The sequence below is a fragment of the Spea bombifrons genome, chromosome 1, assembly GCF_027358695.1.
Source record: "Spea bombifrons isolate aSpeBom1 chromosome 1, aSpeBom1.2.pri, whole genome shotgun sequence".
NCBI lineage: Eukaryota > Metazoa > Chordata > Amphibia > Anura > Pelobatidae > Spea > Spea bombifrons.
This window is the reverse complement of record NC_071087.1, coordinates 57,495,754-57,523,483: the sequence shown is the minus strand read 5'-3', so window position 1 is coordinate 57,523,483 and position 27,730 is coordinate 57,495,754. Positions and strand designations below refer to the sequence as shown.

The 27,730-nt window shown below is 39.8% G+C and overlaps 2 protein-coding genes across 2 annotated transcripts; both read left to right on the top strand.

Annotated features, from left to right (window-relative positions):
- On the top strand, window positions 1–13,365 carry HELQ (helicase, POLQ like). The gene is made up of 18 exons (XM_053461714.1): window positions 1–459; window positions 949–1,747; window positions 2,636–2,814; window positions 3,398–3,598; window positions 3,827–3,899; window positions 4,477–4,574; window positions 5,288–5,386; window positions 6,598–6,743; window positions 7,102–7,341; window positions 7,647–7,788; window positions 8,371–8,475; window positions 9,113–9,326; window positions 9,936–10,093; window positions 10,281–10,379; window positions 10,744–10,917; window positions 11,651–11,764; window positions 12,043–12,177; window positions 13,168–13,365. Exons 1-18 carry the CDS (start codon window positions 256–258, stop codon window positions 13,282–13,284), a joined length of 3,297 nt encoding a protein of 1,098 aa, XP_053317689.1. The 5' UTR covers window positions 1–255; the 3' UTR covers window positions 13,285–13,365.
- A 4,600-nt stretch (window positions 13,366–17,965) lies between these two features.
- HPSE (heparanase) lies at window positions 17,966–26,364 on the top strand. The gene is made up of 12 exons (XM_053455806.1): window positions 17,966–18,450; window positions 19,667–19,812; window positions 20,157–20,285; window positions 20,393–20,566; window positions 21,349–21,520; window positions 21,865–21,912; window positions 23,196–23,289; window positions 23,416–23,522; window positions 23,645–23,759; window positions 23,852–23,979; window positions 24,822–24,968; window positions 25,863–26,364. The coding sequence occupies exons 1-12, from the start codon at window positions 18,263–18,265 to the stop codon at window positions 26,020–26,022; spliced, it is 1,608 nt and encodes a 535-aa protein (XP_053311781.1). The 5' UTR covers window positions 17,966–18,262; the 3' UTR covers window positions 26,023–26,364.
- Window positions 26,365–27,730: the final 1,366 nt, after the last annotated feature.

Below are 27,730 nucleotides of genomic sequence, written 5' to 3'. Positions count from 1 at the left end.
ATGGATATTATATGGATAATGTTTACTGCATAAGTGCTGTGTGCCATGTTCACAATGATCAAAACCAAATTTAGTTGAAATAACACATTTTGCATGGAGAAAATACTATACTTTGGAAGATGAGAACAACATATGCAGCAAACTAAGTGACCAATATTAAAATGGGGACTTTGCATTTGAGCACCAAGTTTGGAAACTTTCTAGTACTTATACTGAACGTACTTTGTTGACTATTATGAAACGTCATACAATTGGATGATGGAAGTCGGCGGGATTCGAGTCCAGAGGCGGATTTCGGTACGAAAAAGAAGTCTACCTGCGGGTCGTAGCCTCCTAACCCCAGTAAAGAAGAAGACAAATAGAGAGGACGAGGATATGAATATCACATGCGCATCCAGGACTATGGTCCAGGCCTGTGGTCCGGAGGAAGAGCACCCTGGGCTGCCACCACAACCAGAGGTAGCACCTTGTGCTCATGGATGTTTTGGGAATTGGATTGTTTAGTTCCTAATAGTCTGGCAGAGTTAAAATGTGTGATTTTGAAGTAGCAGAGGAAAAAAATATATCATGTCCAAATCTGGATTTAATATGCCTTTCATTTTTTAAACTGAGTAGCTGGGTGTATATACTCTGCATGGCACTGCAGTCTAAAACTGTGTTGTTTATTAATATCTGAGAACTAAACAAACAAGCATTAAGTTAGAAAATCTTTCCACCTTAACGATAAATGTGTATGTGTATGGGCTCTTATTACCTAGCTGCTAGTTTAATGTAGATGGGGCAGAAAATTGGATAAAAATGTACCCATGAAAAAGTTGTCTGATTTTGTTAATTTGTTAATTTAACATGTATCGCCGATTATATATTAAGAAAATGTACAATGGCAAAGTTGTCGACTCGCCTTCAATGTAAATTTGTAATCTGATTGTTTTATTTTCAAATTTATAGGATAGCGTCAGCGATGATGACCTTTTTGGGGAATATGACAGCTTTGCTGAGGAAGCATCATTGTTAGCTGAGGTGGATAACTTGGAGAAGCAATGGAAGCAGGATTCTGCAGCAGACAGTCCCCATGGAAATCCACAGCAAGAAGCTGAAGACCATAGTTCATGTATGACAAAAAAACAAGATACCCTATCATCCGGTGCCGTGCAAGTTCTGCCACACCAGTCTAATCAAGCGTGTATGGCAAATGCCACAAATAAGACTGGAAACGTGAGTGAAGATTCTGTAGATGACTTTCCATGTTCACAGTTACCTTCTGAAGAGATATATCAACTCACAGATGTTGCAGCAAATGAGGATTCCTCATATCCTAGCGATCCCAGTCTATTAGGAACACGTGACACGTTCCCTTGTGCGGTTAAGGATGGTAGATCAGACCCTTCACCGAAGGACATCTCTTCCAGTAATTGCTTGACTACTGCACGAGGAGAAGACATGTGTGCAGATATTAGTAGAGCAGTTGGCATTGGCACTTCCAGTATTTCTCGCTACGACAACGAGCAGGGACGAAGAAAAAGCTTAAAGGACAGTTTAAAAAATGCATTGGCTGGTAACGCCAAAGGCCAGAGTCCCCAGGTCTCAAGAACGAAGCAACTCAAAGAAACTACTCTTATGGAGGAAATAAATGTTGCCAAAAAGACATTGGAAACATCTTCTGATCTTGACTTGGGTCCGTTTTATGGTTTACCTAGCAGGGTCGGTGACCTTATTCATCAGTTTAGGGGAATAAAAAAACTCTATGGTAATTTTTTTTTTTTTACAGAATTTTTTATATTATTATTACAGTAGGTAATGGTATATTGGTACTGTGTATGCCAAACCAATTGCAATAAAAAGGAGAAAAAAAAACTGTCAGAAGAAAATATTGTTTAAAAATACATCTATATTTTTTATGCAACGTTGAGGTCTAGTCACTAAAAAGAGAGGTGGCAATAGAGTTGAACATTTAAACCCCTGAGGGCTGAGCAGACCATTAATAATTTATAGTTAAATCAGTGTGGAAAGTTTTTTAAGAAGTATCCTACTTAACGTATACCTAATGCTATGGTGTTTGCCCTTAATAATCCATAGTGATACCAGGAAGGCTAACTCCCTCTTTAATGAAGAGGATTATACTCTGTCTTCAGCTGGCCTTGATCTGAAAAATACTAAACTATGTGTCATGGTGTCAAAATTTAGGCTGGTCTTAAATGCCAGATGATTTGTCCCTTTATAATTTCTAAAGTAAATGTACCAAACTTTGCACCATTGTATCAACCTACCTGTCAAGAGCGGGGAAAATGGTCAGACTTGGAACATCCAAAACTTAGTTGCTGCATGCACTGAGAACAAGTCATATTTTATTAGTAGCTTCTGATAACGTTACAGGTTTTATATATATATATATATATATATATATATATATATATATATATATATATAAGCTTGTTCTATATGCATAACCTTTATCCTGTTTTAGTATGCGTGTTCTTTTTTAGCTTTGTTTAATTTAGGGCATTTGTCCTAAAATAGGCAAATTATAGATAACTGCTGTTGAACTAAGATTTCTTTGACTTTTTTTGTCTTCCTATATTTTTTTTTTCGATTTAAGGAGATGTTAATGGTTGTATTTTTTATTTAAACTGTTCAGACTGGCAGCACACATGTTTGACGTTGGAATCACTGAAGCAGAGGAAGAACTTAATCTATTCGCTGCCAACCAGTGGGGGGAAAACACTCGTTGCTGAAATCGTCATCTTTCAGGAGTTGCTGTGTAGGCAGAAAGATGTATTGATGATCCTGCCGTATGTAGCGATTGTACAGGAAAAGGTGTGCTCCATGTTTGAACTGCATATGGAAAATTATATCATATATATTGGAAAACTACTTACAAAATGTATCGGATGGGAAAAGATATGTTTTATTGATTAAGGATACATTTTAAACATTTCAATATTTATTTTAATATATATATTTTTTTTTCTGAAGGTTAGTTGGAAAGGTATCGGTACACACGCAATCCCTTTCCTCCAGAAATCTGTTTGAGCCCCCTGATGTACAGACAACGATGTATTAGGGGAGAAGCACATTAGCAGCTAAACTTTAGATGTGTATGAGAACACTTTTTTGTGTTCATCAATAGCAAAAATATAGTTTTGCAATATAGGGTAGTTTCAGCCACAGTCATTAATGTGTGTTGACTTCTTTTAACTTTTAATAATTCTATAACATTTGAAGTAATGTAGTTATTGTTATATTTAACAGAACAGTCAGGGGGAGGTATACATTTGGCTAGTTATTAGTCAGTTCTTTTTCATTGTTGCTAACAAAGCTTTAATGACTTATTCAAGTGCTAATTTGAAGTTATTCAATTATATTACCATATAATTCCAATTTTAGTGTTGATTTGCAGGTACGAGGGCTATCCAGTTTTGGAGTGGAGTTGGATTTCTTGATAGAAGAATATGCTGGTAGCAAAGGTCGTTTCCCTCCCATCAAAAGAAGAACAAAAAAGTCCCTGTACATAGCGACCATTGAGAAGGGCCATAGCCTCGTCAACGCCTTGATTGAAAATGGAAGGATCAGTGAGCTGGGTCTTGTTGTAGTTGATGAGGTACTATTTTACAGGATAGGATTGTCCTCTCCTCTAAGTTTTTCTTTGGGCTCACGTCATCATTAACGGCATCGCTACAAATCCCTGTAGATTTTTCAATTCGATCTTGTAGTGGGTTAAAAATGATTACCCTTCCAAGCTGTGCATGATAGGGCAGGACTCTCTAGTTAATGTATAATTCCATGGTTTGGGAATATCTTATATAATTTTTTCCATTGTCCCTTACAGTTACACATGCTTGGGGATGGTTCTCGAGGAGCCATTTTGGAAATGACTCTAGCTAAGCTGCTCTACACCAGTGGTGAGTAATAATGTTGCGCTTGTAAGGCGATAACCTTTCTTGTGTGACATTACAGAAATTGAATCTGTGTATAAAAGGACCTGGTTTGGTGATCTATCGAAATACAGTAGCATTATTGCCAGGCAGCCTGGTGAATGTTGCCTGTGATGTCCAGTGCTATGTTCAGCACAGTAGGTATGCTCATCAGACCAATGATGATATTCTTTCCAGATGATCACCCATCTCAGTACATGGGTGTATACATTTATTCTCTCTCATGAAGAAGGTCTATAATGTGGTTGTATTATATGCAGTTTTCGAACGGGAGCTCTTTGTACACCTTTTAAAATTATGAGCTACTACCTAAATATTTTGCTTGGAATTTCATATATTACATGTGAACATCAAAAGCTGGTCCACTAGGTCAATCAAAAGTTTTCTTTTTATTGTGTCTCCGTGGAAACGACAGGCAACATTTGTACCAATGTTTGTCTATATCAAGCCAAAAGAGGCCTTGTGAAGACCATTTATTAGTGGACTTTAAATGTATTAAAGGTTAATCATTTGAAAATCAGCTGTTTTTCTTCATTTATTTCAGAAACTACACAAATTATTGGGATGAGTGCTACCTTAAACAATGTTGGTGACCTGCAACGGTTTCTTAAGGCGGAATATTATACCAATAACTTTAGACCTGTAAGAAAATAAGTATATCCAGTTTTTGGTGATCCCTTTTGAATGTACCTTTTGTATTCTCTGTTGTGCTTTGGTTTTGCTATTTATCTATTTAAAATAAGATTGTTTTTTTCGTAGTTGTACATGCCAGTCCATACAATTGCACATGAACTGCATGTTGGACTCTCTTATATGATTTTTTACACTTATTTCTCCCTTTTGGGTAAGAAGTATAGTGTTACAAAAAAACTTTTACTCATCAGAAAAGTCGATTTTTTTTTTTTTTTTTTTTTTTTTTTTTTTTAAATAATGTATGCATACATGTCTGACGGCAACACTGAAGAGAGCTGGTCTTGGCACCAGATCTCACTGACAACTGCCTAGGGTACCTGACATGGGGCACACAGGGTAGTGTCATGTTTTTCCTAGGGACATGGTCCATGGTGATTGCAGCCTTGGGCCTCTTTTCGAAGGAACAGATCATCCTATTGGGACTCAAATTCCCATGGTGTCCCTCCTTTCTGTAAAATAGATTTCGAACATGTCTCCCATGAAGAATACGCCACTGCTCAGCACCCCACACACAGTTGGCTGGAACATCTGGTGCTAATACTGGCCCTTCTGGTGATCCTCTCCCAACTCAAAATATTTGTTTTTCTTTTCATTTTAAAATTGGTATCAATGCAAAAAAATGTATATATAACATGTACACATTTATAACTTTGTAACTCTAGGTTGAATTGAAGGAGTATGTTAAAGTCCGTGACAGCATTTATGAAGTTGACAACAAAGAGGAGGATAACTTCAAATTTTCAAGGCTTCTTAACTATAAGGTAAAGTCATGTATATCTCTTGCCGGGCACATACCCATTAAATCTTTGGTGATAATACACACAATTTACCCATTTTCAAGACTTCTGCTTATTATCCACAAGAACATAAAAAGCTGTGTGATTTCCCTCCGTGCAGTCGTTGGGGGGTTCAGGGTTGAGCAAAACTGAGTTACTCTTCTGTGGTAGATAGTAGATGTCTTTAGTCATCACAGACTTGTGGGGACCAAGTGTCAATCACTGTTGTGCTCATATGGAGCAGCAGCATTGATATAGTTATATAAAGACATTTTCAATGGCGCTGAGCTGGAAGTCAGATCTCAAGGTGGTTCCAGGTCAATAAGGTCATAGCCAATCAGACGTGGGCTGGTGATGATCAGATCACTCCCGTCCCATCAGTGACACCTGTCAGAAAGAGGGTAACCCAGGTTAAAAAAAACCCCAAAAAACATTGTATTATTTAATTTGTATAACCATTATTACCATCGTTAGCTAGTGGCGACCCCTTTGTCCAAAACTATTTTGAACGGCACAGGGAGACAGGAACTGTCTGGGTGTGAGCAGCCGGAAAGAAAGCTGCAGGAGAAGTGAGGGGTAAGCGGAGGCGGGCAGGAGAGAGATGTATGTATGTATGTATGTTTGTTAATATATAACATTATGACCACTGACAGGTGACGTCGCACTCAAAGTGAAGGGGAACAATAAATATTTTATCAGGCAACAAACAGCTGTGTACCCCCTTCGGTATTTATTGTTACTGTTAACAATGAAAACTGTTAAGTGAAACATTGTATAATTGCTTATGCAGCTGGAATTATGAAAATGTATTAAACACAAGTGTAAAGTAATTACCTATGGTAAGTTTGACAGACATTACTATCTAGTAAGGCCAAGTCTAGGACTTTTCACAGGCACACAGCAATGTGTATCATTCGTGTAGTGAAAACCTAGAGGTTTTGACGTGGCAAAGCTAGACACTTTCTGATGACATCACGTTTTTTTTGTACATAGTAAGTCAAGTAACAACGGATCAATGCTCTTTTAATGCATAGTAGTGTCTTTCTCAAGAGCAGGGCCCTCTCTACCTAATGTATAGGTTTGTCTTAGTCTGTCAATTCTCGTCTTGTCATACCCCCTGAATATATGTATTGTATTAAGCGCTGGGTAAGTTGTTGGTGCATTATAAATAATGCCCTTTTTCTTATTTTTTTTAGTATTCCAGCAACATGCTGAGGATTGATCCAGATCATATAATTGCTTTAGTGGCAGAGGTCATTCCAAACAATTCCTGTCTTGTCTTCTGTCCTACAAAGAAGAATTGTGAAAATGTAGCAGAGATGATTTGTAAATACTTGAGCAAGTAGGTACAAATGTTTTCTCCTGTTTGAAAAAAAACATTGAATTTATTGACTTATAACTATATTATAATTACAAAATGGGAGAAATTGTTTAATTTCCTTGTAAAATGAGTGGTCTCTATAATTCATCACAGTAAAATGGTATATTTTTTGAACAGTCGTTGTACAAGACATTGTAACAAGCATTGTGGCATGGAATTTCACCAGTTTTTCTACATGCCTATGGTTTTTGTACCGATTCTGGTTGTATGTGGCTCCAATCTCTGCACATGTATTAACAAAAACAGAAGGGTCACATTCTGCATGTCATTGAAAAGTGTACAACTATGAAAACAATTCTATATCTTTTCCTTGTCAAAGAGCACATTTAAGTCACAGAGAAGCAGAAAAGAAGACCTTGATAGAATTCCTGAAGAGTGCTGGAAATGGTTCCGTGTGCCCCGTGTTGGAACGCACAGTTCTCTTTGGCATCGCTTACCACCACAGTGGGTTGACGAGTGACGAGAGGAAACTGGTGGAGGAAGCTTACTCATCTGGTGTGCTTTGCCTTCTTGCGTGTACCTCAACGTTAGCAGCAGGAGTTAACCTGCCAGCTAGAAGGTCAGTCATGGGTGAACATACTCGGAAGCCATACTTACTTTGACAGTGATCAACATTAAAGGAAGTTTTTTCCTTTTATTCTTAATCTTTAGACAAAATCATTTGGTTGCATAGCTCTGATCAGTTGTCTGGGTGAATGGATGTATAAAAGCGATATAGGTGAAGTAAGAATCAAAGTTGCTCTGATTATTAACAAAGGGTGACCGAGAAATAGGAAGCACGAGGAACTGTTTGTTTTTTTGTTTTGTTTGTTTTTTACAACTGAAATGATTATGCAGAAGTTTGGTCATTGTATGTTTTTGTAGGGTCATTTTACGAGCACCATATGTTGCCAGAGACTTCCTTAAGAGAGCCCAGTACAAGCAAATGATTGGCAGGGCTGGCCGAGCTGGGATTGACAGCGCAGGAGAGAGCATCCTTATCATACAGGAAAAAGACAAGCTAATGGTGATATATCTAATTTTTTGTGGGGCACAGCTTATTATTATATGAAATGCCAGTTTACAATGATAACATTTCTGCAAATACTATGTTGGTGGTAAGAACTTCTATTTGTCCTCTGCCTTCCCGATGTGTCTTATTGAAGCATTTGCTTGGGATTTTGACAATAGAGTTTATTTATATTTAATTAAGGGTAATTTTCATCTCGCTCAACTCTATAATATGCAGTCCCTACTCTGCCCTTTTTGCATACTGGGAATGTTAATTTGTAAAGCACAGTGGGTATAGTACAATTAAATATTTCATCTTATTAAAACGTACATACTACTCTTCTTTTTAGTAAATAAATTGCAGGTTGTTTTCTTAAGAGCAAATGCCTGGTCACTGAGCTTCCTAAACAATGCCACAATAATATTTGTTGACTACGGGTCAGATCTTCTTGTTACATACATAATTAGAGGTCTAGGAAAATATTTTACTGTAGGTATTTTACTTGCTGTCTGGGATAAAGCAATGATGTCGTTTTTTATTTTAAGTAATAACTCAATTCTAAGTTAACATTCATTTTGGCTTTTTTTTCGTGTCTAGGTGCAAGACTTAGTAAGCAAACCACTGGAGAACTGCTACAGCAATCTTATGCACGAAAGCGGGAAGGGTTTCCAAAGCCTCCTCCTTTCCCTAATAGGGCTTAAGGTATTCGTCACTTGAAAATTGTTATCCACCTTTTTGCGAAAGAACAACTATGTTTGGCCAGTCAAAGGTTGACCATAGTAAACCTAATTCAACAACTGCCTAAGTGCGTGCTTTTGTCTTCTACATCTTGAGATATTTTCCCCAAACCCTACAAGCCGGGTGGGCATTAGACAAAAGCATGCACACAGGGATACCGCAAGCGCTTCTAGACCTGTGAGGATCCAGGCTGACATGTTTGAGGATTCATTTTCTGTGTACATGCTGATCAGATGTGCAAGATTGGTTCTCAAGTTGTCCGAGTTTACATTAGTATGGCCGAGAGTGAGCTGTGTGTTTGTGTGGGCAATGTAAAGTAGAATTATTTTTGTAATAGGCTGTGAGGTGTGATGAAAGTAGTGGTTGTGTGGTATTTTTTTTATTGTGGGGTGAATGTAAAAAGAATGAGGCTAGAACATCACAAATATGGCATTCATTTATATTCAGTGCCTCTTTTTATTAACAGTATAGCCTTGCAGTTTAATCAAATACAGAGGTATACTGTTTTTTTTTTCCTTCTAGATGTAATATTTCGATGTATGTAATCTTCACCTGGAATGAAAAAAAAGTATATTATAATAAAATATATATTTTTTTTTAGATAGCAAAGACAACAGAGGAAATCTATCACTTTGTTTGCTACACGTTGTTCAGTGTTCAGCAATCACATCTCTGCAAAGAAAAGAGTCTCTGGGACATTACAAAAGAGTCACTAGAGATCCTTGGGAACAAAGGCCTAATATGCAACAAATTATGCAGCGAAACCCAACAGCAGATATTTGAGGTATCAAAATTAGGTCAAGCCACATATAAAGGTGAGGGGGTTACTTGTAAGTAGGTCCTGTTTTTGGTTTTTAGTAGCTTTCAGATCTGTTTGTTTGGATGTTCTTTTTAGTCATCCCCATGTTCAACATTAGTGCAACCACTGGAGAAAACAATAGTCTTTGAAACAAAAAAGAGTACACTACAGTGACACATCCTTGTAGCTGAACTCCTTGAGGTTTGCCCAGGAATCTTGTAGTAACACAGATGGTTACTGAGCCTCGGGTGCAATGCTGTTTAGATAGCAGTGCCCACCTGGCACTGTCTTCACCTGTTCACATAGAGCAGGAGAGGGTACAGCCTAAAGAGATCCCAGCTGTGCACATAAGTATCAGTGTGTTACAAGTTTTGACCGTTAGCAGTCAACCATATGGGAAAGATATGGCAGATCGATTTATTGTGACATCTCTTTAAGATCAAGAAGCAGTTTGCTACATGTAAGGGATATGTAACTGTTGCGGCTGAAATGTGCTACTTAACCGTTTTACAGACAAACAGACTTCTCTTGCCATCCTAGAACTTTCATGTTTTCCATATAAATGTCTAGCTTTGTTATTGGAATATTAATGCAAAAATATAAAAAAACGCTTAATGTGTTTTAGGATCCATTGATTTGGCTTATTGTGATGTTCTGTATCAAGATTTGAAAAAAGGGCTGGAAGGACTCGTTCTTGAGAGCTTCCTCCACCTTCTGTACCTGGTCACCCCTTATGACATGGTGTCGCAGTGCAGTCCAGACTGGATGATCTATTTCAGACAGGTGAGTTTTGGTGGTGGGCCTGTGTGGATATAGGTACTTTTTCTGCATTTTATCTTATGGCAGGTGAAGGTTTTTTTTGTTGTTGTTTTTTTTAATGACAGATACTTATGTCTAATTTTATAGCATTTTTCATCTTGTTAAAGGTAAAATGTATTGCATTAACATGTCTGCTAACCTTTTGTTCCAGTTTAACCAGCTCAAACCAACAGAACAGAAAGTTGTCGCAACTGTGGGTGTACCTGAAAGTTTTCTTGCTCGCAAAGTTTCATGTCAGACGGTAAAAAATGTAAGTTAAGCAAGGTTTACTACTGGTGCTATTCATTTATCCCTGATTTTTGATAGAACTACAAAACGTCTGTGCACAGTAGTAATGCTGCGGACTCATCTAAATTAATTTTTGAGATGATTATTGCATAGGTCATTGAATAGGAAAATAGGAAAGGTCACTGGAAACTGACAATACCCTTTACCAGATTTGTTTTTTTTGGAGTTTTCCTATTTGTCCAATTCTGAATATTTACATGGAAATGCTTTAGATGGGTCCTTGCAATGTCTACAAAAAAATAAAGCTGGCATATTCTTTTTCAGCATAGATAACAATTGTTTGTACAAAATATTTCTACATCAAAAATGGTTTTGCTGTCTTTTAGAGTGCAGATAGCGTGGTCGTCAATAGACTTTATCTCTCCTTCATACTTTACAACCTGTTGAAAGATACTGATATATGGAGCGTATCTAGAAAATTCAACATCCCTCGTGGATCTGTTCAGACCTTGCTCAGTTCTTCTGCTTCCTTCTCTTCCTGTGTGCTGCATTTCTGTGAGGTAAGGTTTGTCAGAAAACAAAGCATTTCTTGGTGATGCATCGCAGAGACAGATTGATACCTACTAGCTGACCCCTGACACTTAAATAGATAATATAATACACACCAGCTTAACATATTTCCCCTTGTGATCCCCAGCACCACAGACATACGAGATGTAGCCCAGGAAAAAAACAAATTTTACCTGGGTCCATGGGGGACCTGATTCCTAGCTCCCTGCGTGCTCATAGTAGAGCAGTTGGGGGGAGTGAAAAGACACGTAAACCAGAAAAGTAACTCTTGGTAGGATGCCTGGGTTTCTACCAAAATGGGCCCTTGGGCTTGATGTACTCACCTTTGGGTTCCTGTTGGCCTTGAATGCTTCAGACCTTGTCCTGCTCCTTTTTGAAGAAGCCCCTGAGTGACTCCAAGGTCTGCTCTTATCGTTCCAGACCCAGCAAAGATGCTAGTAGTTCTTTTCTTTTTTTTTAAGTTTCTTAAAGTCCACACAGTTCAAGCAGGATCCCAAATGGATCTACCTGACACTGTGGCTTTGTTCAACTCTATTCAGGGGTCTTGGTGTCTGGACAGTCCCTCTGCATTTTTCCCTCCAGAGTGGTATTGTACGGTGAAGTTGTAGGGCTGCAAGGACAGGCTTCGATGTAGCAATCGCCCATTCTCCCCTTCTACCCTATATAAACATATTGTTAATGTGAGTGAAATCAATCAACAGACATTAATTGTTCTCTGTTTAGGAGCTAGATGAATTCTGGGCATATAAAACCCTTCTTCTGGAAGTTACGAAGAGACTTAGTTACTGTGTAAAAGCAGAGCTCATCCCACTTATGGAAGTAGCGGGCGTTTTAGAGGTAAGTCCACCTCAGCTGAAATATTGTATTTATCATTTGTAGAATTCACCTTGTGGAAATATAAATCATTCTCAACATCTGTCACTCAACCTGGCTGTACCAGAGAGCTGACTGTATACAGATTTGTGCTTGACCTATAGAGTAGATGAACATATCTTATCCTAGATTTCAATATCAGACATTACTTTTCATTTGGGTTTTAACTGCTTAAAAAGGTTTGCAGCCTACAATGTTTGAAGTCTGTGCATGAAATAACGCAATTGTCTGTGTTTTCGTAGGCTCGAGCAAAACAGCTTTATAATGCTGGTTATACCTCTCTAGCACACCTGGCCAATGGTGACCCAGACACAATGGTCAAGGCCATTGAAAATTTGTCTAGGCGTCAGGCAAGACAGATAGTTTCCTCTGCAAAGGTGAGAACACACAAATCACTTCGCTTTGTATGATGTAAACATTTTTTTTACAAATGTAATCGTTAACTAATTTTACGAGAATTACCAGAATAAGAATTGTGATAATAACGTAAATTCCATATAGGCCTGCTGAGGCGAATGGGAATAAAATCTGTTTAGTGCATTATGCACTAGTAACAGGCAGCTAAATAGTGACCCATTACACCACTAGGGGGGTGCAGTAATGAGTGAGTTGCTTTAAGTAGAACAATGTTACAAAAGGGGTAGCCATTTTGTTTTTCTTAATGTCGGTTTGATAGCCCTCACTCACAGCGCATGCTACACATCATTGGATACAAGTATTAATAAAGTGGGGAAGCTTAGCAGTTATGCAGAGTGTTTTCCGTCAGAGAGCAGGTTTAGGTGTTTATTGTGGGTTTTTTTCTTTTCAAATATCAAAAGTAGTCCAAGGAAGGAAATGCGGTGACAGGGTCATGGGAGGCCTAGGCTCATTGATGCATTGGGGGTGAAGTCTGGCCCGTATGGTCAAATCCAAAAGATGAGCTACTGTAGATCAAATTGCTAAAAAAAGGTAATGCTGGTCCTGATAGGTGTCAGAACACACAGTGCATCGCACTGTGTTGCGTATGAGGCTGCGTGGGAAAAAGGCAAACAGGAGGAGGGAATGTGATGCTTTGTGCAATGTTCTGCTGGAAAACCCTGGGTCCTGCCATTCATGTGGATGTTACTTTGCCACATACCACCTACCTAAGCATGCAGACCATGTAAACTCTTTCATGGACATGGTATTCCATCATGGCATTGGCCTCTATCAGCAGCATATTACGCCCTGCCTCAAAGCAAAAAGTGGTTCAGGAATGGTTTGAGGAATGCAACAATGATTTCAAATTAAATTAAAAATAAAAAGTGTATGTTTATGGTAGTATGACTATATGTATTTGCATTTTTTGCATATACATGTATCATTGTTGCACTTTTTTTTACATATAGATCCTTCTACATGAAAAAGCAGAAGCTCTTCAAGAAGAGGTGGAGGAACTTTTGCGACTTCCGCAAGACCTTCCAGCAGCTATCAAGGAAACAGAAAACCCTATGATAAATGAATAAACACAGATGTTCTAGGATATTTTTTATCACACACAAAACCATCTTAAATATAATAAATCATACAAACTTTATTTTTATTAACTTTCATCTAACTTGGTTTGTCTGTTGGATAGAGGTGTTGGGAAGCATTAAGAGAGATGTCAAGAATTGTGGACAGAGGGGATAGCGGGATAACCATAAGCTCAGTCTTGGAGATGTTGAGCTTTAGATAATGGGACTACATCAATGACACAATTCCTGAAAGTCAGTCAGTCAGTCAGGGGAGTTAGAAGAGAAGGTGAAAGGCCAGGAGAGGAAATATCGATCAGAGTGTCTTCATATACAGTGGGGCAAAAAAGTATTTAGTCAGCCACCAATTGTGCAAGTTCTCCAATTTAAAAAGATGAGAGAGGCCTGTAATTTTCACCATAGGTACACTTCAACTATGAGAGACAGAATGGGGGGAAAGAATACAGTGCCAGACGTGTCCCCCTGCTTAAGCCAGTATATGTCCGGGCCCGTCTGAAGTTTGCTAGAGAGCAATTGGATGATCCAGAAGAGGATTGGGAGAATGTCATATGGTCAGATGAAACCATGGTACAACTTTTTGGTAGAAACTCAACTCGTCGTGTTTGGAGGAAAAAGAATGCTGAGTTGCATCCAAAGAACACCATACCTACGGTGAAGCATGGGAGTGGAAACATCATGCTTTGGGGCTGTTTTTCTGCAAAGGGACCAGGACGACTGATCCATGTAAAGGAAAGAATGAATGGGGCCATGTATTGTGAGATTTTGAGTGAAAACCTCCTTCCATCAGCAAGGGCATTGAAGATGAAACGTGTCTGGGTCTTTCAGCATGACAATGATCCCAAACACACCACCCGGGCAACGAAGGAGTGGCTTTGTAAGAAGCATTTCAAGGTCCTGGAGTGGACTAGCCAGTCTCCTGATCTCAACCCCATAAAAAACCTTTGGAGGGAGTTGAAAGTCCGTGTTGCCCAGCGACAGACCCAAAACATCACTGCTCTAGAGGAAATCTGCATGGAGGAATGGCCCAAAATACCAGCAACAGTGTGTGAAAACCTTGTGAAGATTTATAGAAAACGTTTGACCTCTGTCCTTGCCAACAAAGGGTATATAACATATTGATATGAACTTTTGTTATTGACCAAATACTTATTTTCCACCATAATTTGCAAATAAATTCTTTAAAAATTTATATATATATACACTGCTCAAAATAATAAAGGGAACACTTAAACAACACAATGTAACTCGAAGTCAATCACACTTCTGTGAAATCACACTCAGGAAGCAACAAACCTGAAATTGACGGACAATCAATTTCACATGCTGTTGTGCAAATGGAACAGACAACAGGTGGAAATTATAGGCAATTAGCAAGACACCCCCAATAAAGGAGTGGTTCTGCAGGTGGTGACCACAGACCACTTCTCAGTTCCTATGCTTCCTGGCCGATGTTTTGGTCACTTTTGAATGCTGGCAGCGCTTTCGCTCTAGTGGTAGCATGAGGCGGAATCTACAACCCAACTGTCAGCGTAGTGTCCAGAGCATGGAGGCACTACCAGGAGACAGGCCAGTACATCAGGAGACGTGGAGGAGGCTGTAAGAGGGCAACAACCCAGCAGCAGGACTGCTACCTCCGCCTTTGTGCAAGGAGGAGCAGGAGGAGCACTGCCAGAGCCCTGCAAAATGACCTCCAGCAGGCCACAAATGTGCATGTGTCCACTCAAACGGTCAGAAACAGACTCCATGAGGGTGGTATGAGGGCCGGACGCCCACAGGTGGGGGTTGTGCTTACAGCCCAACACCGTGCAGGACGTTTGGCATTTGCCAGAGAACACCAGGGTTGGCATATTCGCCACTAGCGCCCTCTGCTCTTCACAGATGAAAGCAGGTTCACACTGAGCACATGTGACAGACATGACAGAGTCTGGAGATGCAGTGGAGAACGTTCTGCTGCCTGCAACATCCTCCAGTATGACCGGTTTGGCGGTGGGTCAGTAATGGTGTGGGGTGGCATTTCTTTGGGGGGCCGCACAGCCCTCCATGTGCTTGCCAAAGGTAGCCTGACTGCCATAAGGTACCAAGATGAGATCCTCAGACCCCTCGTGAGACCATATGCTGGTGCAGTTGGCCCTGGGTTCCTCCTAATGCAAGACAATGCTAGACCTCATGTGGCTGGAGTGTGTCAGCAGTTCCTGCAAGAGGAAGGCATTGATGCTATGGACTGGCCCGCCCGTTCCCCAGACCTGAATCCGATTGAGCACATCTGGGACATCATGTCTCGCTCCATCCACCAACGCCACATTGCACCACAGACTGTCCAGGAGTTGGAGGATGCTTTAGGAGACCACCCGCAACCCCATCAGGAACATGCCCGGGAGTTGTAGGGAAGTCATACGGCCACACACACTACTGAGCCTCATTGTGACTTTTTAAGGACATTACATCAAAGTTGGATCAGCCTGTAGTGTGGTTTTCCATTTAGATTTTGAGTGTGACTCCATATCCAGACCTCCATGGGTTGATAAATTTGATTTCCATTGAGAATTTTTGTGTGATTTTGCTGTCAGCACATTCAACTATGTAAAGACGAAAGTATGTCATACGATTAGTTCATTCATTCAGATCTAGGATGTGTAATCTTAGTGTTCCCTTTATTATTTTGAGCAGTGTGTGTGTGTGTATATATATATATATATATACCGTATTGGCTCGGATATAGGCCGCCCCCGTATATAGGCCGCACCCTAAAAGTTTGGTGCTTTTTTAAAGAAAAAGTTTTTTTTCTTTAAAAAAGCACCAAAAAAAACATGCTGCCACTCTGTCCCCCCCCCGAGATACGCTGCCGCTGTCCTCCCTCCCCGCGATACGCTGCCACTGTCCTCCCTCCCCGCGATACGCTGCCGCTGTCCTCCCTCCCCGCGATACGCTGCCGCTGCCCTCCCTCCCCGCGATCCGCTGCCGCTGCCCTCCCTCCCCGCGATCCGCTGCCGCTGCCCTCCCTCCCCGCGATCCGCTGCCCCTGCCCTCCCTCCCCGCGATCCGCTGCCCCTGCCCTCCCTCCCCGCGATCCGCTGCCCCTGCCCTCCCTCCCCGCGATCCGCTGCCCTCCCTCCCCGCGATCCGCTGCCCTCCCTCCCCGCGATCCGCTGCCCTCCCTCCCCGCGATCCGCTGCCGCTGTCCTCCTCTGCCCCCCCCTCCTCGACTTACCGGAGCAGACTCCCGGGTGTCTTCAGGGCCGGCGAGGGACATCTACGCAATACGCGTATGCAACTTCCGGTACCGTTACCGGAAGTTGCATTTGCGTATTGCGTAAATGTCTCCCGCCGGCCCCGCAAGACACCCGGGAGTCTGCTCCGGTAAGTCGGGGGTGGGCAGAGGTAAAACGCTTAGATAACCTCCCGTGCCGGCACCCCCCCCCCGTGGGAAGTGCTGGCAGGGGAGGCTGTCTGAGCGTATCGGGGAGAAGGATGCAGGTCCCCTGCACCGCTGCGGGGGATCTGTATCTTAACCCCGCTGCCTGCCCGGCACTGCTTGTCCCGGGCGTCGGGCGCTAGACCCCGAATATAGGCCGCACCCCCACTTTAAAAACTTAAAGTGGGGGAAAAAAGTGCGGCCTATATTCGAGCCAATACGGTATATATATATATATATATATATATACATACATACCGAATCTTTCATGCCCCTCTTGCATGTTCCTTGTGTCCTGCATTGGGTCCCGCAACATGTTGCAATCATCCAAGGCAGTTTGAAACTCTGTAGTAATTGATGCTACAGAAGGTATGAATGTGTGCATATGTGTTAGTGAGTATGAGTAAGTGGGTGTAATTTGTGTGCCAGAGTGTATGTTGGAAGGAGGGGCAAAGAAGGCACAGACAAGTTGTTTGGGTGCAATGATGGCGCAGACCAGCTGTTGAAGTTGGGGGGCCCAGGTCAATTTTCGCACCAGGGCCCTGTGGTTCCTAGTTACACCTCTGAGTGAGACTCCTACCTGCTCTCTGCTTTAGCACAATTTGTTTTAACGACAAAAATACATTTGATGTTCGGAACACAGGCCCTTAAAGAGTGACAGTTGGCAACATAGCTTTTAACATTGGTAAATATATTAAAAATGAATTATAGTTTGTGCAATTGTTTTCAGACAGCAATTTTTTTTTTTTTAAATAAGAAACAACCGATAAATGCTCAAGAGCTCTAATATATATTTTTTTTTAACAGACTTCTTTTAGCAGTTTTCCAGACTGGAATGCACCGGATTGGTCATTGACCACAATGACCAATTATTCCAGGACGCATATAGTTTTTACATATTGCTGACCAGCCCAGATAAAATGCCGCCCTGCAGTATGTGAGGTGTATAGATTTATGGAAGGCAGCCAGTTATGCAGTTATACATCCTCCATACTGCAGGGCAGCATTTTATCTGGGCTGATCAGCAGAATGTAAAAATTATACGTGTCCTGGAAAACATGGTTGATGTGGTCACCCAATGCACTGCTTGTTTATTTCTGGGACTACTGTTCCTTTAACAGGTGTAACGTGATGCACTTGGACACGGCCCTCCCTTACCTGCCAGAGATCATGTGACTCTCGAGAGGGATGGTTCTTTACGTACAGTACTTAGGAAGGATTTACTTCCTCGAGGCTCTACAGTTTCAACGCATGAACACGCTTTTGTCTGTGTATGCCGTTTTTGGTTGTGTTTTTTTTTTTTTTAATATAAAAGGAAGTTGAGGTCGCCCTTTGACTTATTTAGGCAACAGAGTGTAAACATTTGCAACCCCAGCAGAAATGAAAGCACGGATTGGTTAGGGAGTGCTGCAGAGATTTGCTCTGCCTTTCATAATACTCTAGAGAGGAAATGGTTAGTTCCTGGACATAGCTGTTTTTCTTTAATAGATTTCTACACCAAGTTGATTTTTGGATTCTTTCTTCTCCATCAGTGCTCTTCTGATAAGTGGCAGAGCAATGTATCTGACGGTGTGCTTAGTGCTCCTGGCTGGTGCTTTAGTAAAGGCTTCTCCCAGTGCCGGCGATGTCGTACATCTTAAATTACAGTTGAAGGATAGGAGTAAATCTGTCTTAAATCCAAGGTTTCTCTCTGTGACTATTGATGCTAGTCTTGCTTCGGAGCCCAAATACATTGCATTTCTAGGGTAAGTCTCATCTCATGCGCGATCACTGACCTGGATCTCCATCTAGAGTCCCTAGCCTCGCATTATGTTACCAGTATCATCTTCTGTACTGCTTCTCTGTAGTGAATGCTGTTGCCAGTGTATGTTACACGTTTGTATGATCAGGGGTATTTTAAGGCTTATACAAGATGTAAGGTTCCAGCCCTTAGCAAGCCTTGCCAAAAATGTAACATGGTCTCTCCACCTATATTCGTAGTAAACAGCATATAGCCATACATTCCATGAACACCTAGAATCTCGGTTTGTATAGGTGAAACTGTATTTAGAATATCCTTTGTTGTAATATGTATCTCAGGCTCTGAGCTCCTCCTGAAAGGTACAGCCTGCTGGTCCAAACAGTCAACCAACAATGAGTACATAGAAAGTACTTAGTACTTACTTATAAAAGACAAAGAGCTCAGTTTTGGCTGCAAGAAGAAATAATTGGGAGAAATTTCCACACATGTCTTACGAGACCGCATAGAACTCTTATTCAAGTCATCGCTGGAGCTAGCTGGGGTAAGTATCTGAGCATGCTCAATGCTGAGCAGAGATGCATTTCATAGGGATACAGAACAAATGTATAGAGGAAATTTTGCATGCAAAAAAAGGTAAAATATATACAGGTGACAATTCAAAATATTCTTTTCACCTTAATGACTTTGATATTGTCAGTTATGAGAAGTATGTGGTTGCCACATGGTTGTGATCACCAATAGAAGTTTTGCCGTGGACTACTAAAGGGTCACATTTTCTTTTTATTGATTTATATATCGCCATGATGTTCTACAAAGCTTTGATGACTCTCAGGGAATTGCTCGTTCTGATAACTGCAGTGTTAAAGGGACAACCCGACTAAAGAACAATATATATTAAAGTACTCTGTGAATACATTAATATTCACTTTTCAAAAATGGGGGGGAATCCAGAAGACGGAAGCTCCTTTGTGGTCCTAGATTCTTGCCACTGGTTGTCTAGAGTGTTTGCCAAGACAGCCCTGGAGCTGACTGGTGGCAAGTATATCATGGGATGGGAAAGAGGCAATTATGTACGCAGAATCGCCCCCATTCATCTGCATGCTTTTTGTATGTAACACTCTATCACAACAAATGTATTTTTTAATTATTGAATATAATATTGTTACATCACCCACTTGGTAGCCTTAAACCGCTGTAATATTTTTGTATGTAATCCATAGGTCTCAAAAGCTAATCACTTTAGCCAAAGGGTTATCCCCAGCATATCTGAGATTTGGAGGAACAAAATCCGACTTTCTGATATTTGACCCACGGAAAAATGGATCGCTTGAAGAAACTGTTTATAGGGACCAAAAACCAAACCAAGGTGAGCTTGCCATTTATTTTGTATTGCAGTTCATTGACTTGTACCTCTTGGGCACGTGAGTAGTTAACTCTCCCGCTGATTCAAGCCAAAAGTGTCCTCCATTGTATTGTCAACAAATAAAAATATTCCAGTGACCTTACTCCACATACCTGCCTTTTGTGTATTTCATATATGTATGTTATTATCTTTCACCGCTCCTTTAAAGCGACAGTCTTGATCATTAAGTTACCTGGTCTGCTTGCACCGCTGATTATAAATAATGTCCTAATACAGCAGAATGTGCTAACTGACAGTATTCAAATAATACAAAAAACTGTAATTATTGAGTTTTTTTTTGTTTGTAGTGGCTGATTTATGCGAAGGAATCCTACCCGTGGATGTGTTGCAGAAGCTGAAATCTCAGTGGCCTTCACAAGAAGATCAAATCTTGAAGGAGTTTTTTCAGGAAGAATACAGAAACGCCACTATCACAAGTAAGTTAAGGTGACAGCGATGTGTTCTTTTTACTTAAAATCATTGGCTTTGGTTATTCATTGATGAAGATATGTGATATCTTCCTATTTTCATTTCTTTCTTGCAGCAACTACTATGGATCTGCTGTACAGGTTTGCACACTGCTCAGGATTAAATCTTATTTTTGGATTAAATGCTTTACTGAGAAAAGGAAACCATGAATGGAACAGCTCAAATGCCAAGTTACTGCTAGATTACTGTTCCTCTAAGAAGTATAACGTGTCCTGGGAACTTGGCAATGGTAGGTGAAGTCATGTAATAACATCTTTTGTTGTCATAAGCGTCAGGTTCTCATAAGACGTCTTTAAAATGCTTCACAAGGGAAGCCTAAACCCTCTGAAAAGTTGTTAACCTGTTTATTCGCTCCAAGACCCGGAGATTTCCGGGTGAAGTGCCGATTCATGGAAACGCCCTGTTCCCCGCCCATTTTTCCTTTAAATGGGGGTGTTTCCCTGCTGACATTGTGGGCGTTCCCGCTGGCGCCCACAACGTAAGTGGCACCGCCCACCCACATCATGGGACCGCCCACTGACATCAGTGTGCAGTCCTGGCCGCGTCCCGCAAGGGAAGGCTCCGGGTAGCCGGAGCTTAGAAGTTCCCAGGTATGCTCATTGTGTTTAGTTAATCCCATATGGTAATTTAATGTTTGGAGTCACTTGGAAATGTCCTTGTTTTTTTTTTTATTTAAAGAAAAGCACATTTTGTCCATTAAAATAACATGAAATGGATCAGAAATACAGTGTAGATGTTGTTAACGTTGTGACTACTGTAGCTGGAAACAGTTGATTTTATTTAATTGAATATCTTCATAGTTGTACAGAGGCCCTTTATCAGTATCCAAATTTAAGTTTAAAAGGTTAATTTATTATTAAAAAAAAAAAAAAAAACCTTTTGCAATTACGTTACAGCTAAAAATTTCCTTTATTGTCCATGAAAACAACTAAGTGACCCAAAACGGAAGTGTATGTGTTTTTTGTTTCTTTAGTAACAATGCATAATCACTATTTTCAATTGTGTTCTCAGAACCCAACAGCTTCAGAAAGAAATCTGGAGTTTATATTGATGGATCTCAACTTGGCAAAGATTTTGTCGATTTACATAACCTCCTTCTCAAGTACAGTAGCTACAGGAACACTGGGCTTTTTGGTCCTGACATTGGCCAGCCTAAAAAACAGTCCCAAAAGATGCTAAAGAGGTGATGTTTGAAGAATTTGATAACATTTCTATAAATTATTCACACACACCTAGTTTTGACATTTTGTTAATTACTATTGACCTTTAATCCCTAGAGATAAATATATGTAATTGGCTTAGTTACGTACATAAAATAGTCCACGTGGTGATGGGCGTTACAAGGACCTGTCTTAAGGTGAGCGCTCATCAAATGATGTCCTCCCTCTTCCCTACTTTCTTCTCAGCCTCAAATGATTTGTTGGCAAGAGTTTCCTACATCAAACAGGCATAGAAACCGATAGAACATATGAAAACATGGAAACACAGATAATGAGATTTTTCATTTTGCTCTTTTTTTTCTTGCAGATTTTTAACTTATGGGGGTAAAATCATTAATTCAGTTACCTGGCATCAGTAAGTATAACCGTTATCCAAGGTTTCAAAATGGAATCTGTCTCTAAAGCAAATGGCATTGGGTCACTCAGTGGTCTAGGTTCTAAGACCCCCTGCTTGTTCACCTATATCTCATCCACGCTAATATTTAATGCAGGTTGAGCAACACGTGTGACTGTCTAGCTTTGAGTTGTCAAAGAATACATTGATGTCCTTCAATTGCAGTTCCTGCCATGTTGTCCCTAAAAGAGTCTGGGGTTTTAATGTGCCATTACCCTAATGCTCCAGAAATGTTCAATAATTTTACGAAATGTGGTAGTGGTGCTTAAAAGAAACGCACCTTCACTCGAACAGGAAGTTCATTTGTGGATCTCATGCAGGCAGTGACAACACCAAGCAGCCTGGATCTATGTTGTTTGGGAGCCTTTTATTTTGCTAAGCAGCAGTGGGGTTTTGTTATATGTGTAACCTGTTATTTTATGTTACTGTGAATGTAACAGTGTTGGGAGTTGGGAACTTCATAAAATTGTAAATAAAAGATATATTTGGTTGGTGTTCCATCCAACAAGGTCCACACCATTACATTGGTGTTTTATGATGAATAAACATGGCCAAGAGTTGGCCATTGCATGGAAGTAGGATCACTAAACATTTGCTTATGGCACACTTCTTTAGAGACAATGTTGAAGGGCAAAGGACCATGTCCTCCCCATGTCTTTCACATGAATTGTTAAGAGGGGCAGCGTTCATGTGGCCTTAAATGAAAGTATTCTTCCGGATTTCCCATGTGACGTTGATTTTACCACATAGCCCAAAAAAAATAACTAAAAGCTGAACCCGAATGTCTTATTGATCCACCGTGCAGTTGTTTTATGTTTTTAGACTGGCATGCATGTTTCATGTAACATGTATTGGTAACTTTTAGGGAAAACTGTATCACTCTTATCTGCCTGAAATACAAGTCTGTCCCAACGTGGCATCCCTACTGAATAACAAATTAGTTTTTTTTTATTCCACCCATATAGATTTTAAGAGAAACCAAAATGCTTACATTACAGGAAACAAGGATGCTGCATAAAACTAATTTTTTCCCAATAAACGGTTAACTTAATTTTACTCCAGAGTACTCTCTAAACAATCAATACGACAGTTAGCGTAGTATCCACAACCAAAAAGGCAGCTTAAATGCTATCGTATAACATTGTCTCTGCATAGATTTGCAATTGGTAGAAATAGGTCTTTTTGGGAGTTATGATGTTAGATATATTTCATTTAGATGTATTTCATTTCTTTACGATATACAGCTATTATGTTGACGGCCGAACTGCATCTGAGAGGGACTTTCTCAGTCCAGATATATTGGACTCCCTCATCTCAGAGATAACCACTGTGTTCAAGGTACAGTAACCAATTTTGTCCTATGTTAGGAGGTTTATCTGACATTTTTACCTTGTTTTGATTAAGCTTGAAATGTCAGAGACATTTGATTATACTTTTGTTAAGCACTTTATTTATTTTATGTAGATTGTAAATGAAACTGTTCCTGGGAAACTCATATGGTTGGGAGAAACCAGTTCGGCATACGGCGGTGGAGCACGTGGATTGTCCAACACATACATAGATGGCTTCATGTAAGTGTACGGTACTAAAAATATCTTAATATTTATACATAAATGATGGTTGTGAAAACCCTTGCAGAAAAGGGTGAGACTAGCTTCGTCAAGATCAGAACACTTTTTGCTTTAATTTACAGGTGGCTGGATAAACTAGGAATATCCGCTAAACTAGGAATTAATGTGGTGATGAGGCAAGCATTATTTGGAGCGGGATCGTATAATCTTGTGGATTCCGATTTTGAGCCTTTACCAGTAAGTCACTCCAAAAACATAAATAGATCCAGTAAAAAAAATACCAGAAATAAGGGGTATTTCCTCAAATGTGTGCCCTAATTTTCAACCAGGATTATTGGCTGTCGCTGCTGTTTAAGAAACTAGTTGGAAACATTGTTCTGGATGCCAGTTTCAAAAGTTCTGAGAATAGAGATGACCGAAGGCTTCGCGTTTACATGCATTGCACAAACAGTGACAAGTAAGCATATTCATCTCGCTTTGTCTATCCATGTGGGCGATCATCTGTTCCAAAATCCTCGGGAATCAAGATGTTATAGTAATATGATAATTTCAGGATAATTGGTCTCAAACATCACATTTCTAACTGATGAAATATTTCTGTGTTCAGGTGTGGAGAACTATCCATGGGAATGCTAGGGCTGGGCTCTAAAATAATGTAATTATGTATTTATTTTGTAACTAAAACATGATATTCCTAACTGTTTAATAGGGTCTAGCCCACCAAATAATAAATTCAGAAACTCCATACCCCTGACACAAAAAGTTTGGACGGCACTAAAAATGAGATCCAGTTAAAGCTGGTGTTCCACCTAGTCTGCTGAATTAGACACTTTTATAACGAAACACATTATTAAAAGCATTGTTCCTGGTATTCATTATTGCCTTACCCAGAAATAATTTAGTTGTGTGGGATTCTGCATCATTCAGTATATTTTCCTGGTACAGGGCACAACAGCTGGTACTGATAGGTTCTTGTCATATAGAAAATGCATTTTAAAGATTTCTGTGTTTTTATGTGATTAAACCTTAAGAGGAAAAAAAATTGCTTCACATAGAAGAACTTTGGTTAGTTCTTTGTACCATTAGTGTGAAAACCAAACAATGACTTACTCTTTCAACAATTAAAATATAACAAGGACCATATGACTGGAAGCCCAGTGGACCATCACCAAAACCATAGTAATACATAAAAATGAACATACTATTGTACATCATATATACACTTGCTAATAAGTGTTTATTTTAAAAATCAAATACTAATGCTGTTTTTTTTGTTGTGGGGGGGTCGTTTTCTTTCAGCCCAAATTACGCACTGGGAGATGTTACTCTATTTGCCATTAACTTATACAACAGTACGCAGATCATGACCCTACCAAGCATTTTATCCCAAAAGTTTGTAGATGAATACCTGCTGTTACCTGGAGATGACGAAGGACTGTTTTCTGCGTAAGTGTCTATGTATGCACAAACACTAAGGGGGTCTTTTCCCTAAAGGGAAAAGTCACAGGGGGGCTTCAGTTAAATCAGTGATAGTTGAATTATTATTTAAGATAACCTAGCTAAACCCTTCTTGCTGCAGAAATCTGTAAGGGATGGCCATTCAAAATGTATATTGAGGTGAGTGAATTTAAACCACCATGCTTCCTTTAGTGAATAAACCCCAAAGTGTTTGTATTATCAAATAATTATCAATGACATTGTTTACTAAGTAGTAAGAGTCAGATGTAATGGGGCTAATGTAACAAATGTGCCAATGTCCAAAAATGATACGGATGAATTATTCAGTTCGTTTTTAGCCCATTCGTTCCTCACACTCTCATTCATGTTCTAAATTTTTCCCTTCTCTGCTGACCACTTCATCCACATCTTCTTCTTCTATGTACGAATTACTGAATTTACGAAAATTCTATAAATTTGCAATTCGTACAAATCCGAATGCACAAGTCTACCAACTAATATCTATTGATGTTACTAAGCAGTCAAAGATTTGCTGATTACATGTTAGTAAGTAGTCCTAGTGTTATATTATCCCACAACAGGATGGCTCTCTTGGTGAGTTTGCCTGTGGTAAAAATTGACAATTTCAGCTCAATATTGTCCCCTATTCAACTTTATAAGGTCCAACAATGACTTTATAATTGTAGTATATAGCATCATTGATTGGTTACTAAGCAATGGGGTTAATAAAGAAACTGTATCATTATGTGATGGAAAAGAGCATAATTTGCCATCTTTGATTAATATGAAAAAAAAAATGTTGTTTCAAGGTTTCCAACTCTGCCATTTATTTGTGTTTGTGGTGATCTATTATTAATGTCTAAATGTCATACGTTTCTTTAGGTCTGTCCTCTTGAATGGCCAAGTTTTGAAGATGGTGGATGACAAAGTACTTCCAACATTAAATGGGAAATTGCTGGACCCTGGCTCACCACTAGTTCTTCCTCCTCTCAGCTTTGGCTTCTTTGTTGTGAAGAATGCTAAAGCTAGTGCATGTCTGTAAACATTTACAGGGAACTGTCTCTAACCTTACTAGGTGCCTTTGTATTAGAAACTTATGACGAAATCACATTGATGTATTTATTCTCACCTGGTGCCATCCAGATAATAAGTACTGGCATTTAAGCTTCAAGACTGGAGAAAATAATGCACATATTGCTCAAATTTGTGGCACTAAACAAAAAATATGACAATCAGGGAATGTATTTGCTGCTAAAGTGTAAAATGGGTCAAAGACAACATGTCATCTTCATTGTCTGAACAGGGACTTTGTACAGCTGCTGTATAAACGTCATTAATATTTATAAAAGTAAAGAAAGCTTCAAACTGATAATATTACTAATTATCTTGAATGGCTTGATGATATTCTGTTACTGTAAATTAACCTTTATGTAGTCCTTTATGTGTTTACCACTTGGAGAATCCAGATCAATTACCCATCAGGTTATAAGTTGCCCTTGCTTGAGTTTCGCAAATTGAAATGAAAATCAAGCCATTTATAAAAACAAAAGTAAACGCTGCTTAGTAAGCCATAATTTCACTTTCAAAGATATGTGAATAGTAAACCGGCAATTGTAGTATATTGACCAATAATGCCTTAAAGGGTATCCCTTGGCTTGCAGGAGAGGCTTTCAGTCCAATGCTTCTCCTGCGGCAGTAATGCACATAGGTAGATACTCTCCCCCAACAAACTTTACTATTCAATATATTACTTTGTTGATGTGACCCAGAGAAGTGGTGCTTCACCTGGAGTCTCTGGTCGAAACCCAGTAAGTTCCCAGGTATGTTTATAATGTAGGGGGATTGGAAATTTGAGGTATTTAGTAGACTTGGGCACCAGGGGGCTCTTCGTGTTCGTCTTCGTGCTCGTCTTCGGGGAAAAAAAAATCTTCGTATTCCGCGAATATTCGCCCGTTCCTGTCTTCTCTTCGGGCGAATATTCGCGGACATTCTTCGTGCTCGTTTAATCTTCGTTTTCCTCCTGGTTGCCTAGCAGGGGTTAATACGGGGTTAATAACACATCACAGCAGCAGCAGCTGCCGTGAAGGTACGTGTGTGCAGCTCTATTGGTCGTTTCGGCAGGGGGCTGGTCTGGCATCAACGAGTGAATTGCAGAACTGCAGAATGCACTTCATTCGTTGATGGCAGGCGAGCCCCCTGCCGAAACGACCAATAGAGTTGCACACACATACCGAGGTGTACTGTCCATAGATGTTTAATAAAAGAATAGGGAATATTTTACATTTTTAAATTGATTTTGGACCACTTTACATGCCTAACATTTGCTACCTATTTACAATGGCATACTTTGCAACAACCCAACTTACTTATTGGACAGGACTGGAAAATAGCAGGACTGTCCACCAAAATCTTGGGTGTGTTGGCAGGTATGCTGATGGAAAAATGTTGGACAAGAACTAAAAAATAGCTTAGGGTTAATGTACGGTTATGTTTAAGATTAGTAGCAGTGCACTGGTTTGGTTAAAGATGGATTATGTCTAAATAATAATAATTTAATTTTAATGTTTTTTTTTTTAAAAAAAATAGGGGTTTATTTAAATGTATTTTAAAGTTAGATTTATTATTTAGTACTTGATTATATTTATTAAATGTTTATAGTAGCGTTACCTACCGAGCTATAACTACCTATGTGTATTTGCATTTTGCATACCTAGTTTAGCTAAATTAGATGGGACAGGACTGGAAAAAAG